At 46.3% G+C, this 14,274-nt stretch overlaps 2 protein-coding genes across 8 annotated transcripts; one reads left to right on the top strand and one right to left on the bottom strand.

Annotated features, from left to right (window-relative positions):
- LOC8077206 (F-box/FBD/LRR-repeat protein At1g13570) lies at nt 824-4,952 on the top strand. 7 transcript variants are annotated; one of them, XM_021458591.1, is made up of 5 exons: nt 824-1,060; nt 2,682-2,808; nt 2,954-3,859; nt 3,958-4,113; nt 4,401-4,952. In XM_021458591.1, exons 2-5 carry the CDS (start codon nt 2,722-2,724, stop codon nt 4,809-4,811), a joined length of 1,560 nt encoding a protein of 519 aa, XP_021314266.1. In that variant the 5' UTR covers nt 824-1,060; nt 2,682-2,721; the 3' UTR covers nt 4,812-4,952. The 7 variants fall into 7 exon arrangements, with proteins under 7 accessions (XP_021314266.1, XP_021314265.1, XP_021314264.1 ...); XM_021458590.1 differs by having other exon boundaries at nt 2,653-2,808; XM_021458589.1 differs by lacking the exon at nt 824-1,060 and adding an exon at nt 1,278-1,742.
- On the bottom strand, nt 7,253-12,427 carry LOC8079391 (probable 4-coumarate--CoA ligase 3). Its single transcript, XM_002451602.2, has 5 exons — nt 11,597-12,427; nt 10,545-11,097; nt 8,006-8,219; nt 7,807-7,909; nt 7,253-7,632 (listed from the first exon to the last, which is right to left on the bottom strand). Exons 1-5 carry the CDS (start codon nt 12,275-12,277, stop codon nt 7,516-7,518), a joined length of 1,668 nt encoding a protein of 555 aa, XP_002451647.1. The 5' UTR covers nt 12,278-12,427; the 3' UTR covers nt 7,253-7,515.

Below are 14,274 nucleotides of genomic sequence, written 5' to 3'. Positions count from 1 at the left end.
CTGCATACTGCAGCTAATGTTTTTTTTTAAGTGCATAATGATTGAAGGCTCTTAATAAGAAGTGTTTTTTTTGGGAGATCTAGTATAATTTTGATTAGTCCATTATTATAGAGATAGGAGTGTGTCACTTAATGCTACAAACTCTTGAGATATTTTTTTCTTGATGAGGCTAAAAGTCGTGAGATTCCAATCACACGAGTCAAGGCCCTAGTGCTTGTTTGCTTCTTCCCAGAGCCGCTCTCCATTTATTTCTCTTGCGAATCACATCCAGGACATATTGTCGGAATACATCCTGTTTTCATCTTTGTAGGGCCTTGTTTACTTCCCAAAAATTTTATAATTTTTTTCAAGATTCTTTATCACATCGAATATTGCGGCATATACATAGAGCATTAAATATAAATAAAAATTACTAATTGCACAATGTATTTATAATTTACGAAATAAATATTTTAAACCTAGTTAGTTTATGATTGAATAATATTTATCAAATACTCAATCCATTCCAAATTATAAGACATTTGACTTTTTAACACCAAGTTTGACCATTTGTCTTATTCAAAAATTTGTGCAAAATTTCACTTTTCTTACTGTGGCTTGGTTTATTAATAAAAGTTATACAAAAATGATTTAAATTTGACTCTGTTTGTATAATTTTTTTTAATAAGATGAGTGGTCAAACTTGAGATTAAAAAAATATAATTTGGGATGAAGGGAGTACAAACGTAACTAAACAACGCCCTACTACGTACTATGCATAATCTGCGTGTGGGCTGGACGATGGAGGCCCATTTCCATTACCCTCCTATACTCCATCGGACCAGATGCTCGCTCTCATTCAGTTGACGAACTAATGCGCCGCCGCCAGCGCCCGACCCAGCGCCGCGCCGCCCACAGTAGCTGCGTCGACGTCGAGCCGCTCGAGGTTCCAGCTCCAGCACCGTGCCCGTATCCTCTGCTGCGTTGCGTTGCGTCGCGTCGCGTCGCTGGTTGCCCACGGCCGCCGGACGCCGGGATTGAAGAATACATTGAAGTCGTAAGCTTGTTTCTTCACTGACCGGTGAGAATTGCGATTCAGGCCTTGTTTAGTTGGCAAAAATTTTCATTTTTGGCTACTGTAGCACTTTCGTTTTTATTTGACAAACAATATCCAAACAAGGAGTAACTAGGCTCAAAAGATTCATTTCATAAATTACAGGTAAACTGTGCAATTAGTTTTTATTTTTATCTATATTTAATGCTCCATGCATGCGACCAAATATTCGATGTAACAGAAATCTTGAAAATTTTTGCGAGACTCATTCCTCCTCGATCCAGTGTATTGGTGTTTTGTTCTAGACGTCGTCCCCACAAACGTTTCCGCACGACGCGTGGCCAGCGCAACGCCCGATGGATGGAGACTACTGTATGCTATTGCTATCTCGTCCCCGACGCGAACTCTACTTCCGACATCCGTTCTGTTGGGCTGGGGACGCGGACTCTACTTCCGTTCCGTTCCGTTGGGCAAGCGGGGTAACGTACGCTTTGCGGCCGTCGGCTACTCGTCTGGCCAGACGTGAACGTCTTGATCTGGGTCAAGCGCCCAATACTCGGATCACAAAAGGATCGATGGAGTAGTAGCGTGTGTGTGTGTATACGATGAGAAGTCGCGTATATAGGGAGTATATATAAAAGAAGTCGCGGTACGGTCCTGCCACCGTACCGCAGTCGAGCACAGATCGAGTTTGCATCTGGAGCTGCAGGTACTCCAACCGTCGTCTGCACATCGCTTCTCCCTCCCACACGCCTGCCTGCCATAATGTTCGATCTTTTCTAGTCGAATTGAATTGATTCTGTCGAGTGGATGGGGAATCCTGTGATTTCCAATTTCAAATGAGTTGCGAGGTTTCATAGGTATCTTTTCTCTCTCCGTAGTCGAATTATTGATACTGTAGATGGAAATCTTTGGTTTCCAATTTGAAATTAGTTGCCTCATAGGTAGAGGGGACGGATTTAGGGTTTGTTTGGATGGGGATGGGGATTGAGATAGAAAATATTACATTATTTAATCCTAGTCATTCATTCATTTGGCTTCCCCTATCCCATCCTCTGTATCCTAATATCCAAACGGCACCTTAGGTACAGTAGGGATTGGATTAGAAGATGGGAGTTCGGTATCCTGGGAATGATTTGTTTCGTGCTCTACAGTTTGGATGTGTGCATCCATTCAGTTGGGGCCTTCTATTTTTGCCTTTAGAGGCACCACAGTCCACGTTTACTCTTATATCAACCAAAACTAAATTACAATTACAATGCCTTCAACTTACACAACTAGCTTTGCCGTGATTATGGTCCTGCATTGATGAGTGGCTAGGCTGCTAGAGACTAATACATCTTGGCAGAGTTGACATAAAACACTATGAAGATTATAGTTGATATATTTATTTATTTTATGGTCAATAGATACATTTTTTTCTCCCTTTATTAACTGAGAGTGAAAGGCTACCTTTTCTTTTATAACTATAATATTATGACAGTCCTAGGATTACATGAAAGTTGTGCATGTCGTGACAGACTGCAGTTATAGTACTTCTTTTCTTATCATTTGGAGTACTTATCTGTTACTGAGTTGTTACCTTACGATTATTGATTTCGTGAAATTACTTTTTGTAGTCCTTGATATTCTTGTATGTACCAAACAGTTGGACAGCTCTTCATTAGTGAAAATAGTAACCGGAGCATATGGTGAGGAATTCAGAACAACACCTGCATGGGGCAGTTGCTAAGAGAAGAAAAGTAGCAAGAAATTCACTTTGCAACCTCCCGATGGTACGCAACCAATTCATATTGAAATTTAGTGCATGACAGTGTGTTACTTTTCTTGGATTAATTTTGTTAGCCATGTACGCAATAGTAAGCTGTCAGCGTTGAACACTTCAGTTATAATAATAATACTATTGGTTTTACTGTGTAGGATATTTTATCAACGATCTTGTCGCTGTTGCCAATAAATGATGCTGTAAGGACAAGTGTATTGTCAAGAAAATTGAAGCATGTTTGGCGTAGCCACACCAACCTAAATTTTGATACAGGTACAATGAGGAAAGGTTATTTCAGGCCCTCAAAAGGTTATTATTCAGGCCTCAAGGATAATGAATTTGTTACAAGGGTTGATACAGTCGTTCAGCAGCACAATGGAACAGGGGTTGAACATATGAAAATTAGGTTTCGCTTGCACAGTAAGCATGCAGATCATATTGATAGCTGGGTTAGCGTTGCCATCGCGTCGAAAACAAAGGAATTTGTTATTAATTTATCAGGTGGGTCTAGGGGTATATTTTTCCTTCGGGGTGGGCGGATAAGGCGGATGGTAGGAGAAGAACCATATAGTTTTCCTTCACAGTTTTTCAGCCCCAACAATTGTTCGCACTTGCGGTGTCTGGAGCTTTGGAGTGTGTCTTTGCAGCTGCCTTCTGATTTCAAAGGATGCCTGAACCTCAAGAGTCTTACCTTAGTGGATGTGAGTATCACAGATGAAGATGTTCAGTGTATACTATCTACATGCAATCTTCTGGAGTTTCTTGAGATTTCCTATTGTAGCATGGTTACTAGCATACGAATGCTTCATCCATTGGACCGGCTTATGCATTTGGTAGTGGATATCTGCCGAAAACTGCAAGAAATTGAGCTCAACTGTAGCCTAACAACATTCCAGTACAGTGGCCGCACGGTTCCATTGAAATTTGCTTCAACATCCAGGCTGACAAATATTAATGTTGTGTTCTTGACTGACCAATCTGCCCTTTCCTACATGGTCACTGGTTTCCCAAGTACTTCGCCAAGGCTCGAGACTCTGACCTTATATTGTTATGAGCATGAGGTTCGTTATATTATATATGTCATAGGCTCTATTATGTACATGCATGTATATCACTAAGGTCAAATTCATCTTTTTTTTGTTTGTCATTTCTGTTTCAGAGAACACTTGTACCTGAAGGGCCTTTCAAATTTACTTGTCTACGGGATTTGAGGTTGGATTTAGTTTTCGCTGGCAAAGGAACCAGAAATGTCGATGTCCTTGATTACGCTTATCTCCTGGAGATTGCTCCTTTCATGGAAAAAATGGAGTTGCGTGTAAGTTTGTTTCATTGTGTGGCTTTAGAGTACAGATCTCATATATGGCATTTTTGGTTGTGATAAGAATACCAACGACAAAAGGAAAATAACGAGGACGGTGATTATTTATGTTGCCTATTGAGCAGTTGGTAATGCTAGCCTGCTAGGAGTGCATATCGACTTGCAGTAGCCATGCAGCAGTTTATTTTTTTTGAACTGAATATATGATCATTCTTTCCTCCATAGCATATATATTGATATTTTCCAAATTTTAATGCATGCATGTATTGATATGTTTCCATTAGATGTGGATACGGTGGCACCATCAACCATATTGCAAAGAAGACGGAGAGCTAAGGATTGGTCTCCCACACCAGCACGCCCATCTCAAATATGTTCGTATCAGTGGCTTTTTTGGCCACAAAGACCAGGTGGAGCTGGCACTTCACATCCTTGGCAGTTGCATGGTGCTCGAGAAGATGGTGATCACCCCAAAGCTAGAAATATCAACTAGCCATTTTCAATTATCGGTCTCTGAATATAAGCAGCATTACGTGGATGGCCATCGGGTCGCCACTGAATTTGTCTGCAAAGCAGATCATCGCAATGTTGTTAATGTGGTAAAGGTGCGTACTGAGAAGCTGAGATTCATACCACCTGGCCCCCGTGACGGCGAGGATCTGAAGAGGAGGGCTGTCGCGCTGACGACGACATAGAGGACGTCCTCGTCCCGTGTATAGTGCGCTAAAATTTTTGGAGATGAGAAAGTAGACTTGTCCAGAATGTTTGAGCTGTTTTGACACTGTCGAATCTGTTAGATGTGCTCAGTTTTTTTTTCTGAGTATTTGCTAACATTATCTTGGAGTATATATACAGCGAGGTAGTGTTGACGTGAATTCCTGTTCACATACCGGTAAGGGTTAGATCGTCAGAGGACGCATATAGGCTAAGACATGCAGCAGAGGGAGGCCCAGATAGCATTGTTGAATGGCTGGTAAATTCGACTCATAAGTCCAAACGAACAAGACATTAAGTCGTTTATACAGCGCCCCTTCCTACAAGGTTACTCATAATGCCGTCAAATCTTGTTGAGAGAGACGCAAGGTAAAAGGGTTTGAAAAAGCTTGAGGTAGGAGAAGAATGTAGTAGATTATTTTTCTTTTGACCGATTGTGTGTGGACGGGGTTGTCTTATTCTATTAGTAAACCTATTCTGTACAAAAGATTTCTCACGAGATTAGACAAGCTTCCATCGAATTAGATTTGGATTGCCAAACCGACTCAGACCAGTTTCAAAACTAGCTAGGGTGGTGTTTTGAGCCTCGGACGAAAACCCTGAAAAAAAACCAACCTGGGTATGTTTCAGAAACTGGCATAGGCTCGTATTGTCTGATGGTGCCATGATCTAAATTGCTGAAGATGCCAGTTCTTGCGAGTCTGGGAGCTAACTCGCAGCGTCGCTTTAGATATCTTCCAAGCTGATCGCTTCGTCTGGTAGTGGTCTACTGACGGGCGATACTCGGCATCGTCGACATATCGAGCATTTTTCTCTGGCTCCACCTCGCTGCTAGGAGCACCGGAGCTTTGGCGCACGCGGGTGCCACCAAAGGTAAAGTTCTTCGGCTGGCTTGCCCTGCATAATAGGTTGTGGACCTCGGCTAGGCATAAACGTCACGGCCTGCAAGACACGGATGACTGCGCCCTGTGAGCGCAGGCGTCGGAGTCCATCGGTCACCTGTTCTTGGGATGCACGCTTGCGAGGCAGCTTTGGCATGCGCTGCTTTCACCGATCGATTTGGGTGTGCTGGCTCCAGAACAAGAGGAGGACTTAGCTGGATGTTGGCTGCGCCAGCGCAAGAGGGTGGACAAAGGGGTCAAGGCCTTCAACAGACTCAATCTTCCTGTTAATTGCTTGGAACCTCTGGAAGCATAGAAATGACTTAGTTTTTGGTCGCCATGCATCGCCGGATCTTGACAGACTGCGTGATGACACCATTCGTGAGGCAGAGGAGTGGGCGCATGTTGGGTACTCTTCACTTGCCGCGGTATTACAGGCTTGGTCGCGTATAGGCATTCCTCTGTAATCAGTTCACTTTGGTTTCCATTGCAAGTAGTTAGGTTACTTTGGTCTATTGGCTGCTCGCCAGTAGCATAAAAACTCTGTAACATGTTATTACGCTTCTCTTAATGAAATACGGGTTAACCACCCGATCGAGAAAAAAATTGTTGAAGATTGACGGTGGAGCTTGAAGTGAGACTTAGAAGACAAAACATGCTAACCTCAAGTGACATTAATTTTAAGCCTAAAAAGTCTACACTAATATCATTCACCACTTTATATGCTGATTATTCTCTATCAAGAAATCATATGCATAAGAATTTTTTTAATAAATAGTATACTTACAACTACACTGTCAATATAGCAATGATAGAATGATTCGTGAAAATGTATACATTTATCTAAGAAATACCTAAACGAATTATCTCTATGGATATTAATATATTTTAAATGAATTTTTGTTATATTTGTGCTTAGGAACTTTTCATGATTGAAGAAATATAGAAATGTTATATCTCATGTAAGAATAGTATGCATGTATTATTTGTCTTAGTATTATATGCACCTTTGGTAATAAAACTGGGTAATTTACAAATATACATAGACTCAATTTATGATTATTTTTCTAATTATTATGCATGTTGTGAATTGAATGAAAATTTGAGGGTTATAATAGAGTATTTGAGAGAAATTGGTACGCAATTTATCTTTTATAAACAAAGACATGGTAATTTGAATGAAAATTTGAGGGTATAAAGTTCATGAGGTTACTTTAGAGTATTATATTTAAAATAGTGAGGTGGGTAATTCAGAAGCAAAAATATAGATTTATTTAGTGACATTGTTTATAGTGGTAGATTTGGGCATTTTTTAGAAAACAGAAACAGGTCGAATCGATATTACTTTACTGAAGTGATCGCCGTATCTTTATGATTTTTTTATAAATATTTTTGGACTTTTTTTCTAGTGCATCTTGTTGGCCCGTCAATTAGTAATAAGATGGGTACTTATCCGATTATCCGAGTAGTACATGGTATTGCTTTCTTAAGCTGTTCTATAGATGATTGAGCTACAATAACTTGTGACAAACACATCCAGGTAACTGAAACATGGTACTCCGTAACTGTATTGCCGTCATCAGCCTTGTTCTTTGGGTCAAAAACAATATAGATACATCTATATATATATATATCGTTTATGAACATTACACAAACAGACAAACAAACCAACTAAAACCTCTTTTGGCAACATGTTTCCACAGGATTACGCGCCTCTTCTGTTGCCCTTTCATGAATAATGTTACCGCTATTGCATTGCTTTTTTTTCTCAGCAGTGTGGCCGTCTGAAAAGCTGTATACGGCCTCAGTGAACACCGGCGGCGAGCCTGGCTCTCAAGTCCTTCCTTAGGATCTTGCCGGACGGGTTCTTGGGGATGGATTCAGTGAAGAAAACCTTGTGGATCTTCTTGTAGAAAACCACCTGCAGCATTACATTTATATCAGATTTCAGTCTCAAGACCCACCAGTTCTTTATTTGCAGAAACTTCTGCAACGGTGTTGTGGTCTCAGTACTAATTGTTCCTGAACAAATGCAGATATTTTTCTTGTATTGTTTGGTTCAACAGGAACATAAGAAACATGGTGTTGCTTTTACCTCCTTGGCGACAAATTGCTTGATCTCATCCTCGGTGACTTCAGAGCCTTCGGTCCGCACGATGAAGGCGACCGGGATTTCACCAGCAAGATCATCCTTCATTCTGAGGTTAGAGACGGAGAAGTTTTTCAGAATTCAGTTGACCTAAGAAACTGGCAGCGCGCAGGCTGCGCTGTGGCGGTATCGATGAGCAACTTACGACACGACGGCGGCGTCCTTGATCTCCGGGTGCGTGATGAGGAGCGCCTCGAGCTCGGCCGGCGGCACCTGGAACCCCTTGTACTTGATGATCTCCTTGAGCCTGTCGACGATGAAGATCTCGTCGTCGTCGTCGACATAGCCGATGTCGCCGGTGTGCAGCCAGCCGTCCTTGTCGATGGTGTTCTTTGTCGACTCAAGGTCGTTCAGGTAACCTGAATGATCGATCGGTGGTAGCATTCAAGTTAGTTTGACAGAACCAGAACCTTATCTTGCAGCTCTGACTGGTAAAACAAAATTCAGTAATAATGGCAGAAACTGTCAGACAATTAATTTTTAAAAAAACAAAGTGAGAAAGCAAGGTGTCGCTGAAATGATCCTGTGCGGCTAGATGCCATCAATGGTAGAGTTTGGTTTGGCCAGGTTTGGCAAGACATACTCTCTTCAACGATAAGACTGTAAAAAGAAATAAAGGCGATAATTGACTTGTGAATTGTGATGTGATGCATCAATTTCCTTTGCTCGGCCAAACGGGGCCGTTTCTTTGCTGTCTCGGTCAAGCGATGGTTCACCAAACATTTGCTAGCATTTCAGTTTCAGGTCCTTGTTTCTCTGATCGCTATGTCGTCAGATAGAGATAGGTAGGACGAGAGAACGACGAGGGACATGACTGTGCAGCGGACGCGACATGATGCCGTCCTCGCACTCCCACGCCACTTAGGACCGACGACCAATCATGCACTCATATTAGGTAGACCAATAACCTAACCTAACCAACTGCCCGTTCGGAAGTCCAGCAGAAAAGCAAAGCTCTTTCTCTGCATCTGTCCTCGGCTAGCGTTTCGTGGTCGTGCAATGCAAGTTGCAAGCACAGGTCAGGCGATGGCAATCAGGCAAATGTGAGTTGATGAATTGCAAGCATTTGGTATGGAGGTGGTTCAAGTGGACAGGACACATCATGCATTGGCCATTTGGTTGGTGGTGTTGGGTTCCTGCTGGTCGACTGTTCCACCACCGGCGCGATGGACGTGAACGTTCATGACCCGCCATGACCATGAACGTCAAACTTTCTTCTTCACCAAAGTTTTGACTTCTCCACCAGCACTCCCTATCATCTGCGCGTCCAAAATTCTTCTATCTATAAAAACATGCCAACAAAGCCATGCTATGCACTATGCTAGCTGCAGTGCACCCTCAATCATGTCATGTGGCGTGGTGGCCACATGGTGCTTTTTTTTTCGCAAATGATAAATAAATAAAAAAAAGTCACTTGCGACTTGGAGTCTTCTTGGACGCCGCCGCCGGCCATGGCATGTCCAACTACCACGCGCGCCCGTGCCCGCGGCTGCTAGGCACTTAAGGCAGAAAACGTGAAAACGTGCGGTGGACGAGAATTCCTTGTCCAAAACCAAACCAAAGCCGCAGCATAATGGAACTTGGACCAGATCACCACTAACAAATTCCCTTTATTTTTTTTTCCAAAGTCTCCAGCTACACCCAACTGGCGCGAACGAACACGACCGAGCACGCCAGGGGTTTTTTCTCACGCGCCTTTTGTCGACGAGCGAGTGGAATTCTTTTTTACCCCGGTGGCTCTCGATACCGGCCGGTTGCAGACGACTTCAATGGCACCATGCATGGTCAGTTGGTCACCCATATGACGATGACGAAAACGACGAAAAACATGTCCAAATTCCTCCTACATTTCGAGAGAATGGTTGGTGGGGTGGGGTTCAAAGCAGGGGATCTTCAACTGCTGATTCACGTGGAACGACTAGTCACCCGGTTTTTCTTGCATCCTTTATTATACCTAGACTAGACTAGACTAATCATTAAAATGCCCCACCACCACCCCCAGTTTAAGGCTAGTTCTCAAAAATTTAGCAAAAATTTTTAAAATTTTTTGTCACATCAAATTTTGACACATAGAGTATTAAATATAGATTAAAAAAATAACTAATTGTAAAGTTTTTTTGAGACAGATTTTTTAAACCTAGTTAATCTATAATTAAATAATAATTGATAAATAGAAACGAAAGTGTTACGGTAGCCAAACCCAAAATCTTTCGGCTACTAAACTAGGCCTAAATGCCGATTTGCGAATGGGGTTTTGGGCGACTGTTGTCGCGTGGCCTAACCGCAGGGACCAAACGGACAAGTTGCAACCTAGTAAGTACTCCGACCAACAGGAAATTTTGTCCACATCACCCAGCTGTGTCCAAACAATATGGACTCGTGTTCCACTAGTGCAGCGAAGCCACAGGGCCCACGTGGCGGTGTCGGCACTAGCGCCACATGGCCCCACGTGACAGTGCCACGGCCGTGTGGTAGCCTCAAGCGCCAGGTCGGCGTCAGGGGCGTGGTCTTCAACTGCCCGCAGCCAGGTTGGCGCTAACGACATGCGAAAGGAAAGTGAAGCTTGGAAGGATGGATAGACACGAGTACGAGTACGTGAGCTACGAGGCTACAACTACACAACTACAATGAGGTCAGACGATGACGACGACGACGACTGGGGCATGCAGTGGGGGCGCACGCACCTTTCATGATCTGCTCGCCGCGGATGCAGATCTCGCCGGGCTGGTTCCGGCCGAGGGCGGCGCCGGTGTCGGGGTCGACGACTTTCAGCTCCGCGTTCCGCACCACGGTGCCGCACGACCCGGACTTGACCTGGAACGGCTCCTTGGCGAACGCCAGGCACATCGCCAGCACGGGCCCTGCCTCCGTCATCCCGTACCCTTGCCCGAGCACGGCGTTGGGGATCTTGGTCATGAAGGCGTCCTGGAGCTCCTTCCCCATGGGCGCGGCGCCGGACATGACCATGCGGATGGAGGCCAGGTCGTCGGCGGTCACGCGCGGGCTCTTGGCGATCTCCACCACGATGGGCGGCACGAAGGGCGCGATGGTGATGCCGTGCTTGCGCACCAGGTCCACCAGCGCGCCCAGGTCGAACTTGCGCATGATCACGATGGTGGACCCCGCGCGCAGCCCCGCCAGCAGCACCGAGTTGAGCGAGTAGATGTGGAACAGCGGCAGCAGGCAGAGCACCACGTCGTCCTTGCTGAAGTACAGGTTCGGGTTCTCGCCATCCACCTTCATCATCATCAGAGCTCGATGTCAGTTAGCTACCATCTCCAGCAGCAGTCACTTGCATTTCAGGCAGCATTTGCATATATTCGAAAAAAAAAAGTTCAGAACTACTACTAGTTGTATAGGAGTATGTTTTGGCGCTAATGCAAAGAACAGAGATCGTCTTGGCACGAATCTCGACGCAGCTGTCCGTCCGGTTGACTACTTGTTCGGTGGAGACAGTGGCGGGGGACATGAAGTGGGCCTGCCGCATCCGAACAAAATTGAGGAAGCTGCGAGCCTAGAACGCCGGATGAATCCACGGCAATATTTATGAGCCGGCCTATTCGCATGACGCCTAATACGAATGTTCCTTGGCACAGGTTGGGCCCAGCTGTCCTGTCCCCACATGGACGGGGCAGGCATGTCACGGTGGCCGCGGCGGCGACGGCGACCAAGGCGACAGCGAGAGGAAGAGAGTAAAGAGGCAGAGGTATGGGCATGGCATGGTTATAGTATGTACCTGCTGCGCGACGCTGGTGATGAGGCTGCGGTGGGTGAGCATGACGCCCTTGGGGAGACCGGTGGTGCCGGAGGAGTAAGGCAGCGCGACGACGTCGTCGGGGTGGACGTCGGCGTCGGCGTCGAGCTCCTCGGCCGCGATCACCTCGGCGAACTCCACGCAGCCGTCGAAGCGGCCGTCGACGGTGACGACGGGGACGCCCCTCCCCGCCGCGAACTCGCGCACCTTCTCCACGGCGCAGGCCTCGGTGACGATGACCTTGGCGCCCGCCGCCTCCGCCTGGCGGTGGATCTCGTGCGGGGTGTAGAACGGGTTGGCCGTGGTGGTGGCGGCGCCCAGCCGCGCCGCGCCGAGGAAGGTGAAGGCGAACTCGGGGCAGTTGCGGAGCAGGTTCATCACCACGTCGCCCTTGCCCACGCCCATGGCGCGGAGCCCCGACGCGGCGCGACGGGACAGAGACTCCACCTCCGCGTACGTGTACGACGCCCCCGTCTGCCCGTCGATGAGGCAGGCGCGGTCCGCCACCTCGCTCATCTTCCCGAAGCAGTAGGTCTGCAGCGACTGGCTGTTGTTGATCTCGATGTCGGGAAGCTTGGAACGGAACACCACCGCCGCCTTCTCCTCTGCCTCCGGCTCCGGCACTGGCACCGGCACCGCGACCGCCGTGTCCACGGAACCCATCTCGACCTTGCGAGCTCTCGGGAAGGTAAAACGCTGCGGTGGGCGGTGAGTTGGATGGTACTATTGGAATTTGGAAGGAAGGAGACGATGGCTGGTGCGAGCGTGCGACCTCGCCGGGGCTCCGCTCTGATCTCCTGGAGGGCAGAGGACCGGCAGGTGCCGGGTTATATACGAGCAGAGGAGGACGGGGAGTTGGGGGAGTTGGTGAGTGGGGCCTTAGAGGGGGTGACGTGTGGGGCCCAGGTGGAAGTGGGAGAGTGAGAGAGCTTACGGGGTTGGTGAGGGAGGGCTGGGGGGCCGTGGTTCGTTGACTGGGACGGGGGCGCCACGTCAACGTCGTTTACCAACCCCATTAGCAGAGGCTGTGTGGTGGCCATTTTACGGAACCCGGACCTCTCCTCCCGACGCTCCCGTCGAGCTGGAGGCTGAAGAGGCCACCATTTTCCGTGGGCTGTGGCTGCGGTTGGTGACGGTGATGGCCATTGTTCATCCTGACCTTCTCAAAGGTGTCTGAATGTGAGTCCAGGACAAGGGTTGGAATTGGAGACTACAGCATCCTGCATTTCCAGAGACTGACATGGAAAGCTGTGTCTTCCCGTCGAGTTTGCCTAACAGAGCCATACCAGTGCATTTGCGTACTGTCACTTGCCCGTTTTGTAGCTCGATTTAGCTGGCAGCTGCTATGTTCAAGTGATGCAGTACTCTGCCTCTCTTGGCGGGACTGATGTGGTTCACCTCCCATAGTCCCACTCACCACCGAAGTTTGGGAAGCAACTCGGAATTCGATTCCTGATCGGCAATTTTTCTTGCGACGGAAGATTGGGAAGCAAATGATGTAAAAAGTTGTATAAACAGGTCACATGATGTTGTTATCATATAATGTTATTCAGCATGGACAATAAAAGAATCCGACATTATCATCCTCTCATTGTGCCTCTATCCCTCTCCCGACACCGTGGCGCCTTAGTCCCCACCTGTGGCTCGACCATGGAGCATGTCGAGGCGGGCACCTCCACGCCGACGGCGAGAGGGGGGAGCGACATCGTCAGTGGGAGCGAGGGATACCATCCTTTTAATATAATTGGTATCTCGCCTTATTCATTTTCTTAAAAAAATATTGTGTGTCCTCTCGTGCAATGGTTAAAGATGAACATATGCACTTGGGGACGAAGTTCAGATGCTGCTTTTGCAGCATCTTAGCATCTTGATGCCCACCAATTTTGCCAATTACAGTCTAGACACTTTAACACTACTATATAGTGAGTACTGTATCGGTCCTATAAATTATAGATAATATATTTTCTGCTATAGTTATACGCCCTAGATACATACTAAAAAAGTTATATTTAGGCCTTGTTTAGATTTAAAAAGTTTTTAAATTTTGGCACTGTAACATTTTTGTTTTTATTTGATAAACATTGTCCGACATAAAGTAATTAGGCTTAAAAGATTCGTCTCACGATTTATAGGCAAACTATGTAATTAGTTTTTGTTTTTATCTATATTTAATGCTCCATGCATGTACCGCAAGATTCGATGTAACGGGAAATCTTGAAAAGTTATTGATTTCTGGGATGAACTAAACAAGGCCTTAGAAAAAAAAACCTATAAGGACTTATCATTTGAAATGGACGGAAAGCTCTTATCACCTTATTAATCATCTTTGGTTGTGGAAGTTCGGCTGTCTCATGAAAGCAAAGAAATAAACGGTCCGTTGCCAGAGAAGCGGCGAGCCAAACAAAACCTCGATGCATTCCAGTTCGGACCGGCCCAGTGGGTTCACCTACCACGGACCGTCGCGGGCACAAACCGGAGAGCTGCGAAGCATTTCGTCCCGGTCAGCTCGGTTGGTGGGAGCCCCAATTCGGGGTGACGCCACGCTGACGCCAACGCGATGGTCCGTGGGAAAAAGGTCGAGAGCGGTTGGGAGAGACGGGTGTTTGGTGGTGGAAAGCTGGTCCAGGTCCAAGGGGAGCCATCCAAGTCCAACAAAGCTG

This window comes from Sorghum bicolor, chromosome 4 (assembly GCF_000003195.3).
Source record: "Sorghum bicolor cultivar BTx623 chromosome 4, Sorghum_bicolor_NCBIv3, whole genome shotgun sequence".
In the NCBI taxonomy this organism is placed as follows: Eukaryota; Viridiplantae; Streptophyta; class Magnoliopsida; order Poales; family Poaceae; genus Sorghum; species Sorghum bicolor.
The sequence above is the reverse complement of the archived record's forward strand: the minus strand, read 5'-3'. Positions and strand labels throughout refer to the sequence as shown.

Coding starts and splice junctions, on each gene's coding strand:
- LOC8077206 (XM_021458591.1), top strand. CDS start 2,722: ATGGTGAGGAATTCAGAACAACACCTGCATGGGGCAGTTGCTAAGAGA. Junction 3,860..3,957: donor TATATTGTTATGAGCATGAG/GTTCGTTATATT, acceptor TTTCTGTTTCAG/AGAACACTTGTACCTGAAGG. Junction 4,114..4,400: donor TGGAAAAAATGGAGTTGCGT/GTAAGTTTGTTT, acceptor TGTTTCCATTAG/ATGTGGATACGGTGGCACCA.
- LOC8079391 (XM_002451602.2), bottom strand. CDS start 12,277: ATGGGTTCCGTGGACACGGCGGTCGCGGTGCCGGTGCCAGTGCCGGAG. Junction 7,910..8,005: donor AAGGACGCCGCCGTCGTGTC/GTAAGTTGCTCA, acceptor CTCTAACCTCAG/AATGAAGGATGATCTTGCTG. Junction 7,633..7,806: donor AGCAATTTGTCGCCAAGGAG/GTAAAAGCAACA, acceptor GTAATGCTGCAG/GTGGTTTTCTACAAGAAGAT.